The 13,342-nt window shown below is 43.0% G+C and overlaps 1 protein-coding gene across 3 annotated transcripts in view; it reads right to left on the reverse strand.

The window, feature by feature from the left end:
• The window catches only part of LOC116039457 (arginyl-tRNA--protein transferase 1), a 64,985-nt gene that overhangs the window by 19,771 nt on the left and 31,872 nt on the right, over positions 1-13,342 (reverse strand). For all 3 annotated transcript variants that reach the window (XM_031284343.2, XM_031284345.2, XM_031284344.2), the window contains 2 exons: positions 9,956-10,137; positions 4,002-4,101 (listed from right to left, as the gene is read on the reverse strand). In XM_031284343.2, the coding sequence (XP_031140203.1) occupies positions 4,002-4,101; positions 9,956-10,137 (282 nt within the window). The remainder of the gene's footprint in view (positions 1-4,001; positions 4,102-9,955; positions 10,138-13,342) is intronic.

Genomic DNA, 13,342 nt, shown 5'->3' on the forward strand with positions numbered 1-13,342 from the left:
ACCAGCCAAACCAGCAAGGCTCTGTGGGACGCTCCGTCCCAGCTTTGAAGACAAAGGAGAGGGTCTGACACTGGCCAGGCAGCCTCCTGTTCCTGGCTGGACTCCAAGTCTTCTATACCCTTTAAGGCTGCACTGCAGGACCATGTCCAGGCTTTGGCACTGCTTAGAAGTTTTAAACCCCATCACACATGAAGCTGTTCCCCTGGGCATGCAGAGATGTGACCTGGCAGAAAAGACTCAGAACTCAAGAATGCTCTAAAATGGAAACACAGATAAGAGCCAGTCTACTCTTAAGACTGCAGCCTTACACAGCCAAATCCCTAAAGCCCCTGACACACCAACCCGACGGCTGACCGTCGGCAGAAAAGGCAGTCGGACTGATCAGTCAGCTCCCCGAGGTCCAAAAAGTGCCTTGGAACACACCGAAGCGACGCCGTCTTGAGCGTACGTTCTGCGCAACGGAAATGACAACGCAGCACGTGGGTCTGGCTTCTCCAGTCAATAGTAAAGGCGGCTTGTTCGAAATATGATCTCGTATTTTACGCCCTCCGACCCAGCAAGTCAGGTGGCCAAAATGAAGGCCAACAGCTCCTCCGACTGACGACGGCACGGAACACACCAAACAGACTCGAGTCACTGACCTCGCCAGACTGTCCGACGGACAATTATCGGGTTGGTGTGTCAGGGCCTTAACACACATGCAGCAGGAGGATACGAGGGGACAGGGCACACAAAAGAACAGCTCAGGTAGAGGCTTAAGAAAGTGTTACCTTACTACTAGTTTTGAAAACTCTCCAGTAGGTCTATGAACACTATATAGAGGCACCATAAAAAGCCTTTCACGATCCTGCTGGTATCAGTTACATAAACAATGCATTTTCATTGCTCCTCAGGGAATGAGAGTACTGTATGAACAATCGTTTGAAATTCCACATAGAGGAAACTGGTTTTGAATGGTAAATAATATGTTTTCAGCATTCCACTCAGCATGGGTTGAGAAAGGCAATCTAAGCTTCCACTGAAATTCAGTTCACATCCACCCTATTAATAACCTGACGCACCAAATGGTTTGTTACACAGAACCATCTGAGAAGGCACTTGCAAAAAATACAAGGCAGGTGATTGAATAAACCATCTGTTCATCACGTCCGTCATTGTTGTTTTGAACGGACAGTTGCGGATGTCACACACACACACACACACACCTAAACCATGCTCGTAGCTGCCGGTAGCTACATACTGGACGCTGATTGGTTCGGTCCGCTGCAGTTCGGACACAAACGCATTACTTGCGTGATCTTATGTGATCCTCCGATTTTTGTATGATCCCGTGATAATGACAGAATCCAGCTGCTGTGCAAGCTTGCACACATAAGAGTTTTCAGTGATTGTCCACACAAGTATAATGCACTGATTTGATTATCTGCTTATATTTGCAAAAAGCTCAGAGTTTGGGTGCAAAAAGCCCCACCTTTGCATGCACAGAAGGCTCAAATGAGGGGCAGAAATTTATTTTTAAATGTATCCACATTAGTGTGTACACGTTCTCAGAAAGCGATGGGTAGAGGGAGTTCCCTGAAGAGGTGGCAAGGGGAAAGGGGAGGGGGTAGGTGGGTAACATGGAGAGGGGGAGTGGTGTTCAAGGGGTTTGAGTGGTGTCCAGCAGGGTTCAAGTGCTGGTGTTTTGGTCTTTAAAGAGGCAAGCAGCAGGACTGAGATCCAGAAACCAGAAACCCTCCAACACAATAACAGTGGAGTTTGGGGCTCCCCATCTTAGCGACTTGAACAATTCCACAGTATGGCTGTGCATTAATGATCTACTTGGGCTCATATGCAAATCAGACAATGGAGCGAGACACTGTGCATGTGGAGAGAGTGCATGTGGAGAGAGTGCGTTTGAGCGCGGGTGTGCTTCTGTGGGAGTGTGAGAGCCCAAAGGTGGGAACTGGGCAACCTTCTCACCCTTTTTCTGTGTTCTTTCCCGAGGGTAAAATAGGAAGAAGTGGGGAGGCTGTGAACAAGGCGCCGCAATGGCAAACATACAAGAACAGATATGGGGGGTTGGGGGGAGTAAATACCAGCGCAGAGGGGGGTTAGGTGCTGTGGTAACAGCGTTCTCAGACAAACAGCGTGATCAAGATTCAACACACAGACACATAAACAGAGCAAACACACTCACATACATTCCATACACAGACTCCCAAACTGAGAAAATGGGCAAAGCACTATGCAACCCCCCCAAAAGAAGATGTAAATGGATAAAAAGATGTGGCACTTTGCCATAATCCCCAACAAGACATCAGCCTCCCATGGACAAGAACAAGCTCTGGGAACATCTGAATGAAATGACAGAGAAATAGAGGATGGATGAGAGAAAGAGGGGATGAATGGTAAATTCTGGCCAAACTAATGGACTTGGAAAGGCTGCTTTCTTTCACCATCCTCCTGAAGCTATAGATCTTTAAATGGTGTTTGGTGTGAATGTGAGCGTGTTTGTGTGCAGTGGCTCCTGTGTGCATGTGCATATAAATTGTGCATTGTGTGTAAAAGTACATCAACTGCAGTAAAATGATGCATATATATGCCTGTGTTCAACACACTTCTTGCTGCCGAGTTACAGTTGCCGTCACCAGTGTGAACTTCATCTCAACCTTTAATGTCTTCAGCAGCCTTCTCCTCTCTTCCTTGCCTGTGCCTCCCCTCTATCCCTTTTTTTCTCTCACACTCTCTTTACTTACATTTCTCCTTGTTTTTCCACTCCTAACTTGAGGTTTACTGCGTATGAATCAGCTGTTGAGGTTTAACAACTTTTCCATGTGAATTTGAATATACAGTATAATGCATTTGCAGGTTTATGTTATCTTGATAGCGACAAAGGACCCCTGATCTACCTTTGGACGGTTACAAAAAGTTGATCTTTAAGGTAACCCCCTCTTGCACCATTTAATCAACCCTTTCCTTCTAAAAAAGTATACTCGATCTGTATCACTGAGCTGGATAGACTTATGGACAGCAACAATCCATACTCTAAAACATGAAAATTTAGAGCAGGTGCCAGTGTTCATGTGGAAATGAGAGAGGAAAGCACATAGGTAGACCCCTGTTGAGGCCTTTGCACCTATAATAACAAAAGTAACAGGCGGTTGGGACATTTTATGTCTCTCAGGAAGATAGAAACCTACATTATGCAAAAGTAATCAGAGAAACAAACCACTTTGGTCACTGGACTGAGAGGGGAGGACCAGTTCAGGGAGGAGGCGGTTGGACGGAGAGAGATATGTAAATAGTGTGGGAGAGGGATCAACACATTGAAATTGACTCATCCTCCTGATGTGCCCATAAAACAGTTGAACTTTACTGCTTCGCCGTCTGTCTTCCACACATGATAACAGTGAAGGACAGATATCTTGACCATGCCTCATGAACAGAGAGATGCTGTGGAAGCGAGGCTCAGTGTGAAACATTAAAACCCCATACAGATAGAGCGGAAACATTTTTCTCACGCGAAATGGGCTTGCACATCAAAATGGTCATATATATTAGCGTGGCATTTTGGGGAGCAGGGCAACAACTCACACTTTGTGAAATATTATAAACAAAGCATGGGAATACAGCATCATTGAGCTTAATGCTGTACAGCCATTAAACTGGTTATCATTAACAGTTAACAGAAATTAGAATTTTAAGACTCAGCAGTGTTGCCATCAAGTTATATAAGGGACAGAAGTGTGTTATCTATCAGAGCAAAAGTTTGCATGGATGTATGTTTAACTCACACTAGGATTATGTAGTGTTGCAGCAGTTCTCTCGCTGTTGCCAAAACTATTAAATATAATACTAAAAACATGTAAAAAATGCTTAGGAAACGATTTTGATCAAAGTATCAAAGACGTGTGATACAAATCAATTTCATCTTTTTTTAGCATTTATAGATGTGGTTTATATAAAAAGTGAAAAACATGAGAAACGTGTTGTACATGTAAATATGAGACAACGCATACCTTATACCGCATCTTGGGACAGGAGTGAATATAAAAGCCCAGGTAGTAGTAGGACAGCTTGGGGGACTGTTTCTGCAACTGCCTGGTGAAGGCGATCTCCCTGTGGTAGAAAACACACAGACACATCTTTTCAGAGAGGCACTGGAAGAAAAGGCTCAGGCTTTCAGAAAACACACATATGCATGTTGTTGGTGTTGTTGCTTCTTCACAATAATGGCTCACTCCAGCACCACTTTCTCTTTTTCAGCTGATCCTGGTTGGAGATGCTGCATTGCAGTGTACACAGTACATAAACATGTTTGCAATTTACACAGTGAACTGGGTGTAATATAAATGCATTACATATTTTACTGTTGATTTTATTATATTATATATAGAATTATGTTTGTTTGACAAAGGCCAATTTAGAATATATTCATTCATATTACAATACCTAAACAGTAGTGTCTGAGTGTACAACAGCTAACTTAAAATGTGTTTTTCTTACAAGTTAGTATATCAACAGCATATAAATGAGGCCATTAAGAAATAAAATTGGTACTAGCAGCTCTGACTAGAGCAGTGCCTAAGCTGAGGAAGTAAACACCCACACTCAAAAAGACAGCTTTTCTTGGTCTCATTTCATTACACAAAAACAACTGCCTTCTCTTTATCGGCATTGAGCCCTCCAGCAGAAAGGAAGGTGGTAAAAAAAAAAAAGGGAGAGAGCGTATAAAATAAAGATTTAGAACTTGGAAGATTTATATGGCTTCTTCAAATACAGTAAATGTCTTGCCTGCTTTATGTCCCTCAATAGTTTCTTCCCTAATTGCATCCTTTTTCTAAAAGCCTATTTTCCTCTTTCCCTCCGCTGTTTCCTTCACTATTCCATAACTAAATTCCAGCTCCTCTTTCTTCTCTCTTTTTGTTTCACTCTTCCTTCCACCCACTCAAATGAAGGGGGAGAAATCCCTTTCTTACAACACTTAACAGAGAGAGAAAGAGGCCTTAAAATAAAATAGATGCACTGAAAAATAAGACATGGGACAAAGCAGCCCAATCCAGGGAGGGGGAGAGACAGGGAGAGAGAGAGAGAGCAGGAGAAGAATATAAAAGAGGAGGGTCAAGAAAGAGAAAGGGAGGGAGAAGAGAGGCAGCTAGAGCGAGGTGCTAGAAGGTCACCCGCTTGCTGCCAGGTTCCTGGGTTCCCATCCCCTCTTCACAAAAGGCCTGAATTGGGGAAGGGGGGTCAAAAGAGGCGAGGGGCCCATTCACAAAAAGTCCTGCACCCCCCTTCACTTGAGGCCTTCACACCCCCACCTCCACCCCCATGGCAGCAGCTTGAGTCCGCCATTATCCCCTCTTCAGCCATCTGACACTCCAGCACAAGCCAATTATCAAGTCCTATCAAGCTCCTGCACAGCTTCCCTCATACTGATATATCTACACACACACACACACACACACACACACACACACACACACACCATAATTGTGCATAACACAAGGTGCTTACTGCAGCCTTGCATGCGTGCGGAAACATTTCATTACCAAACGCTACAAGAACAGTGTTGATTAGCCAGACATAACAGTGTGCCACTAGTAATGGGAAGCACACAGAGGCTTATTTAACTCAGGACATTAATCTGAAATCAGACAGCATATGTATGTACTGTAAATAAATTATGTCCTGATGTCCCGAGCTGGTCTGCAGGATTAAGAATTGGGGCTATCCCGGCCTTTTTTAATGATCAGTATTGTCTATGTAACAACAGCCTGATCCATTCCCCTGCTGGCACAGCAATGCTCCATCGCAACCCCTTAAAAATTAGAACTATAGAAAGTTGGGAGCAAGTTCAAGCTAAATGAACTGAACAGCACACAAGTTAAACAAACAGTAGCCTGCAGTTTGAATTAATGATATGAGAGCATGCAGCCTCGAGCAAGCCATGTGTACAGAGCCTCTTTGTGTTGCTTTGCATTTGCTACATTTTGCAGGTAACACACCTCTAGCATGTTGCTGTAGGCCATATGCCTATATGTGCATTCTGCCACTTTGTGTACATTGAGTACTATTTTTGAATTTTGATTGGGTGCAGTATCAGCAATTACTGAATATTAAAGAACTTGGATGAAGATCAGGGGCAACACAACATAATCAGGACATCCCCATAAGAAAGTGATGGAGGTTGGACACCAGCTGTGTTTCCTACACACAGCGCCTTAGGCACCTCATTATGTGCCTCTTTACTTCTCCTCCTCCTCCTCCTCCTCCTTCTGTCCTCTGGGCCCACGGCAGAAGGAGCTACACTCCTGCAAGACATTTCTCAACATCCCCCTCTCCTGTTTCTACTGCTGAATCTCACCTTTATACACAGTGGTGTACAGAGGAGGATCAAAATGCACACAGTGCTGTGTATATATATATATATATATATATATATATATATATATATATATATATAGTGTGAGGAAAATAAGTATTTGAACACCCTGCTATTTTGCAAGTTCTCCCACTTAGAAATCATGGAGGGGTCTGAAATTCTCATCGTAGGTGCATGTCCACTGTGAGAGACATAATCTAAAAACAAAAAAATCCAGAAATCACAATGTATGATTTTTTAACTATTTATTTGTATGATACAGCTGCAAATAAGTATTTGAACACCTGAGAAAATCAATGTTAATATTTGGTACAGTAGCCTTTGTTTGCAATTACAGAGGTCAAACGTTTCCTGTAGTTTTTCACCAGGTTTGCACACACTGCAGGAGGGATTTTGGCCCACTCCTCCACACAGATCTTCTCTAGATCAGTCAGGTTTCTGGGCTGTCGCTGAGAAACACGGAGTTTGAGCTCCCTCCAAAGATTCTCTATTGGGTTCAGGTCTGGAGACTGGCTAGGCCACGCCAGAACCTTGATATGCTTCTTACAGAGCCACTCCTTGGTTATCCTGGCTGTGTGCTTCGGGTCATTGTCATGTTGGAAGACCCAGCCTCGACCCATCTTCAATGCTCTAACTGAGGGAAGGAGGTTGTTGCCCAAAATCTCGCAATACATGGCCCCGGTCATCCTCTCCTTAATACAGTGCAGTCGCCCTGTCCCATTCTTTCTCCTTTCTCCCATGACTCCTCTGGATCATCCAAATGGTCATTGGCAAACTTAAGACGGGCCTTGACATGTGCTGGTTTAAGCAGGGGAACCTTCCGTGCCATGCATGATTTCAAACCATGACGTCTTAGTGTATTACCAACAGTAACCTTGGAAACGGTGGTCCCAGCTCTTTTCAGGTCATTGACCAGCTCCTCCCGTGTAGTTCTGGGCTGATTTCTCACCTTTCTTAGGATCATTGAGACCCCACGAGGTGAGATCTTGCATGGAGCCCCAGTCCGAGGGAGACTGACAGTCATGTTTAGCTTCTTCCATTTTCTAATGATTGCTCCAACAGTGGACCTTTTTTCACCAAGCTGCTTGGCAATTTCCCCGTAGCCCTTTCCAGCCTTGTGGAGGTGTACAATTTTGTCTCTAGTGTCTTTGGACAGCTCTTTGGTCTTGGCCATGTTAGTAGTTGGATTCTTACTGATTGTATGGGGTGGACAGGTGTCTTTATGCAGCTAACGACCTCAAACAGGTGCATCTAATTTAGGATAATAAATGGAGTGGAGGTGGACATTTTAAAGGCAGACTAACAGGTCTTTGAGGGTCAGAATTCTAGCTGATAGACAGGTGTTCAAATACTTATTTGCAGCTGTATCATACAAATAAATAGTTAAAAAAATCATACATTGTGATTTCTGGATTTTTTTTTTTAGATTATGTCTCTCACAGTGGACATGCACCTACGATGACAATTTCAGACCCCTCCATGATTTCTAAGTGGGAGAATTTGCAAAATAGCAGGGTGTTCAAATACTTATTTTCCTCACTGTATATATATATATATATATATATATATATATATATATATTAGGGCTGCAACTAACGATTAAAAAACAAAAAAATATTAATTTACATCAACTCAATACATACTTACATGTATGTTGTTTTAGTTAATAGTTGTGTAAAGGTTAGTAACCCAAAGAGCAGATACAGATACAGTCATGCTAGTCAGCTGGATAACGAGTAAACACCACACCAGCACCACTGGAAGGACGTTACGTTCCTCACTTCAAAACGGAACAAAAGTAGGATTCTGTAGTGACTTTACCCTGCTGTTGAACTCCCTTCCTCCTCATCAAGGACTCCAACATGTTTACATTTTAGGTGCTGAATCATCACCGTGGTGCGCCTGTGCCATGCCGTGTCGCTTTTGCTTATATTGCAATTAACACGTTTTTGATTTATTTAGTGTGAATGCTCCCACACCTTGGATGACTTAGGTCGAACTGATTTCTCTGCCTCCGCCATGTGTTTCAGAACAACGTTAAGGGTCTCTCTCCGTATTTCCTCTACCCCCGCTCTGCTCTTTTTTTTCTGCTTTTTATATATATATATATATATATATATATATATATATATACACATATATATATACACACATATATATACACATATATACACACACACAAATCAGGGTTCCCACTTTAGTACTGGTTTAAAATTCTAAAACTTTCCCCTGTCTTTCCATAACCTTTCCATGACTTTATCTTACTAGGAAAAAAATCAAAGTTCTGCTTCATACTTTAAATGTACATCATTTCTTTTTTTTTTTTTAAATGTTGTTTTAAAGGAGTGCACTTGTACATGGTTGAGCAGCCCAGGTTGCAATCCATCTGGGCTTGCTGTGGAGAAGAAACACCATCTAATGTAATGAATGTTTGCACAAGTTGTGTGTGGGTGTGTGCGTACATGCATTCTGAACAGTAAGTTTTGGACAGAGTCAGCCAGGCCAAGCAGACTAGGGAGTGTCCAGACCTGATCAAAGGCCCAGGCTCTGGTGTCTGTAAACAAGCGGGAGGTTTTTAGTCCCGCTTGCTCCCTTCTCCAAGGCCTCCTCCACACACCGAGCACTCTGTGTTACTCTTGGAGTCAGACTCTTAAAATAATAAGTGATGGGGAACTGTGTGCTTATGATGACCAGGGTGTTCCTTCTATATGAGCAGAGCCTGTCTGTTGAACTGCTGGGCTGACTTAGTGTGCGATTACACGAATGACCGCTCACAACTCACATACGAACACCTGTACAGTACACACGCCAACTTTGAAGCCGAAATCACCCAGTCTCCTACATCTGTGCAGAAATATTTTAAAAAGCCTTTCTCACATTATTGGGTTACATTTTACAGGAAACGCCAGATATGTGCGCCTGTAGTGTATGTGCTCTTATTTCATCTTGGCAGAGAGAACTGTCGTCAGCTGAACCACAAACAGAGCACTGCCTCAGCCAATCGAGTGTGAAGAAAGAGGTACTTTTCCCCAACCTACAGTATTATGGCACTTATAGTATAGAGTTCTAAGGAAAGATAAAAAGTTTGGAGGAGGCGAGAAGATCAAGAGTCAGGGAGAGAGCAGGTTAAGAGGAGGGCAAATATGAAGGAATGAGAAGGGAGGAAAAATAAGAGTGAGAACAAAGAAGGGGATGGTCAATGAGAGGCAAAGCAACTCCTCTCTTGAAAGAACCTACATCAAGTCATTACCCTGTTCATTTTAGGACATAGTATATGGATATTGCCAAAGCTTTACTGCACTCTACATCATAATTTGCATTGTGCACGACTGGGTTACAATTGACAGGAAATCAGTTGCAAAATAAAGTTGTTTTAATTATTGCATCAGCATCCTCTTTGTGACAGGAAGCAACAAAAATATGGCCCTGATTTTATAAAACATGATCACTGACACTATCCCTGACATGCCATCGGGGCTACCAATCATCTCCACCATCCTCTAATATGTTTAATTACGACAACTATAAGGAGGCTTTCAAAACTGCAAAAAAAACGGGATGATGTGGATGGTCTAAGTCCTGGCAACCAACCTGAGAGCAGAGTAGGAGCCCAAAGACAGTGAGGCAAAGTCTGGGTGGTAGTACAGGTAGACAGAGGACACACAGGTAGGCAGGATATCGATCACCCCCACCGCCACGATGCGCTCGTCCAGCCAGTATTGCTGGTGGAAGGAGCCGTAGCCCATCTCGGGCCCATCTGGAGAATGTTCCGCCTAAGGGAGAAGCAAAGAGAGAACAGTAAGAGAAGGTGGTCACTGGTCAAAGCTGTAGTAATACTCTTGTGTGCCATATAGTTTGTATGTAAAATATATAAATCACAGTGGAATGAGAATGTGGTATTTAATAGGACTGTTTTTATACTGTTTTATACACACACCTGTACGATGGTGTATCATAATCCAGGCCTTTCCCTGCCAGGCCTCACGCATTATGTGTGGGGGTGTACAGTAGCCTCACATTCAGCCTGTTAATGGCTCCCAAATGTGGAGCAAGAGCAGGGTGGAGTTTAGGGTTGGGGGGGGGGGTAGGGGAGCTGGCCACAGCAACACTCCAGGAGAGGACTTTTTAATAAAAGACCCTGCATGAGCAAAATCCATTTCACCAGGCGGTGGTGGAGTGTTGCCAAGCTTTCTCCTATATGTCTGTCTGCTCTCTCCATGTGGCATGAAAGAATGTGGGTGTAGCTGTACACCCGCGTGCTTGAGTCTACTACATTAATAAAACAGTTAAGTGTTTGACACACGTTGCATTTCTCATAGGGATCCACGTGGTGGGTTTTTCAATTAAGTCACTTTAGTGCTCTTATCACAGAGGCTTAAGACGAGAGGCTTGGAGTTAGGGTTAAAAGTCATAGTAAGCCAGGGTTTTTGTGTGTGTGTGTGTGTGTGTGTGTGTGTGTGTCTGTGTGTGTGTCTTTCTGCAGTGCACTAGTAAAAGGATCCTTCTCCTTCAACAACAGTCATCTGGACACAGTTATGTAGCGCAGACGCTGTTAGTTATCACAACACTGAGAGAGCTAGCTCGCTAATCCATCGCGCCACTGGGCCCACACCCTGACCAAATTAAGACTGACCAAATAAAAACAAGCCACCCACCTACCTACCCACCCACCCACACCCACACACACACACACACACACACGGCTGAGTATCACCAACGGGGTGACTGTGTGCCACATTCCTCCTTACCACCATGTAAGGTTTTCTTAAGTAGAGCTGGTAGTAAAAATAACATTATATCCTCACTAACTCAGGCCCCTTGAACACTCAGGTCTGATTACCTGTCTGACACAATATACACCAGAGGCCATTTACTTTTGTGTGTGCGGGTAGTTGGGTGGGAAGGGATGATTAAATTGTCTAAATCCTGCTTCACATCAGAGGCCATATTATATATATACAGTATCTCACAAAAGTGAGTACACCCCCCATTTTTATTTTTAAAGACCAGTTATTTCATGGATCCAGGATACTATGCATCCTGATAAAGTTCCCTTGGCCTTTGGAATTAAAATAGCCCCACATCATCACATCCCCTTCACCATACCTAGAGATTGGCATGGTTTTATTTCAGTTAGCCTAATAGCTGGTTTGATTTGCATTGAGAGATAATTTTATGGAAAGTACCCCATGCCAATCTCTAGGTATGGTGAAGGGTATGTGATGATGTGGGGCTATTTTAATTCCAAAGGCCAGGGGAACTTTATCATGATGCATAGTATCCTGGATCCATGAAATAACTGGCCTTTAAAAATAAAAATCTGCCTGCCTCTATGGGAATTTAACATAGGGGTGTACTCACTTTTGTTGCCAGCGGTTTAGACATTAATGGCTGTGTATTTTGAGGGGACAGCACATTTACACTGTTATCCAAGCTGTACACTTAATACTTTACATTGTAGCAAAGCGTAATTTCTTCAGTGTTGTCCCATTAAAAGATATGAAATATTTACTAAAATGTGAGGGGTGTACTGACTTTTGTGAAATACTGTATATATATATATATATGTACATATATAGATAATATGTCATGTAATAGAGGAGAGAGGACATATTATTTATGTCCATATATATATATATATATATATATATATATATATATGTCCTCTATATATGATATAAGATAAAAGATGATGTGGGTTTAGACAAGGACAGTTATTTGGAGGTCAGCTGGGGGTGTTAAAGGGTGACAGGCACCACGTGGCTGTGTGTGTGTGTGTGTGTGTGTGTGTGTGTGTGTGTGTGTGTGTGTGTGTGTGTGTGTGCGCGTGTGCGTGCGTGCGTGCAGGAACTGTCCGTCTGTGAAAGCAGCCTGTTATTTCTTGGCACCAGTTCCCCCAGAAACACTGGAGGCTTTGTCAGAGGCCCCTCTGTGTCAGTTCAGAAGTTGTAAGTAAAAGGGAAAGAGCGATAGGTGATCAGTGTGTGTAAGAGAGGGAGTTTTTTTTCTTCTTACACCACCTCGACTATACACACTTGAGCACAATCACATGATTGTGAATGCCTGTGCATTTTAGAAGTAAATGTCTGTCTGAGTTTGCATGTTTGTTTATAAGTTCGTACCGTGCTCAAGGCCGATCTTGTCTGACTGACCTGTGCGTCACCTCAGACGACAGCTTAATGGCTGTGTCCTTGCCACTGTGACAACAATCTAAACATTCTCTGGAACACTTCAAACTACCCGAGAGCTTTCCCTGCAGCCCCAAATCGCTCTCATATGGCCTAAACACAGGGCCATGTGAGCAGTGTGCCTGTCTTGACAAAGTGGGGAGCTGGTGTCCTGGATGCTTGTTTCAACAGTGTAAAATCATCAGAAACGGGAACCTAGTGTATGACATTGAATTGAGAGACACTTTTTTGTGATTGTTGAAAGTTGTTGGCATTGTTCAGTTGCTCGTTCTAGCCAATCCCACACAAATATAAGCCTGATGTGGCTCTAATGGTGGAACAGACTGCACTAAGACTAACAGCTCAGAGCTCAGGTATGAGCTGTATCTAAATATAATACAATATCTTGCTAAATGAGATCATTTTGTATGATTATTTAATTCATAAAGGGTGCAACATTTTCCACGTGATGTATCAATACTGGTTACATCTCCAAACAATAAACAGAACGGATTTGTTCCAATTTTTAGAAATGACTATAGTGATTTAATGGTCTCATGTGTGAAATGAAAATGTCCTTCATTGCTACTGGTGATGTTATTCCTGTTATATCTTTCACAAACATTTCAAAAGGCATTATTGCAACATGACATCATGACTTCGCGTAAACATACACGCCACTTTCCTAAAGCCAAGTGGCGTGTTATCTGTACGCATTCTGAGCTATCCGCGTGTATGTCTACGCTGTATACAGCAGACGGCGGTCTGCAACGTCACAGTGTAAACATACACGCCACTTTCTAAAGCCACA

The sequence above is a fragment of the Sander lucioperca genome, chromosome 15 (genome assembly GCF_008315115.2).
Source record: "Sander lucioperca isolate FBNREF2018 chromosome 15, SLUC_FBN_1.2, whole genome shotgun sequence".
Classification (NCBI taxonomy): Eukaryota; Metazoa; Chordata; class Actinopteri; order Perciformes; family Percidae; genus Sander; species Sander lucioperca.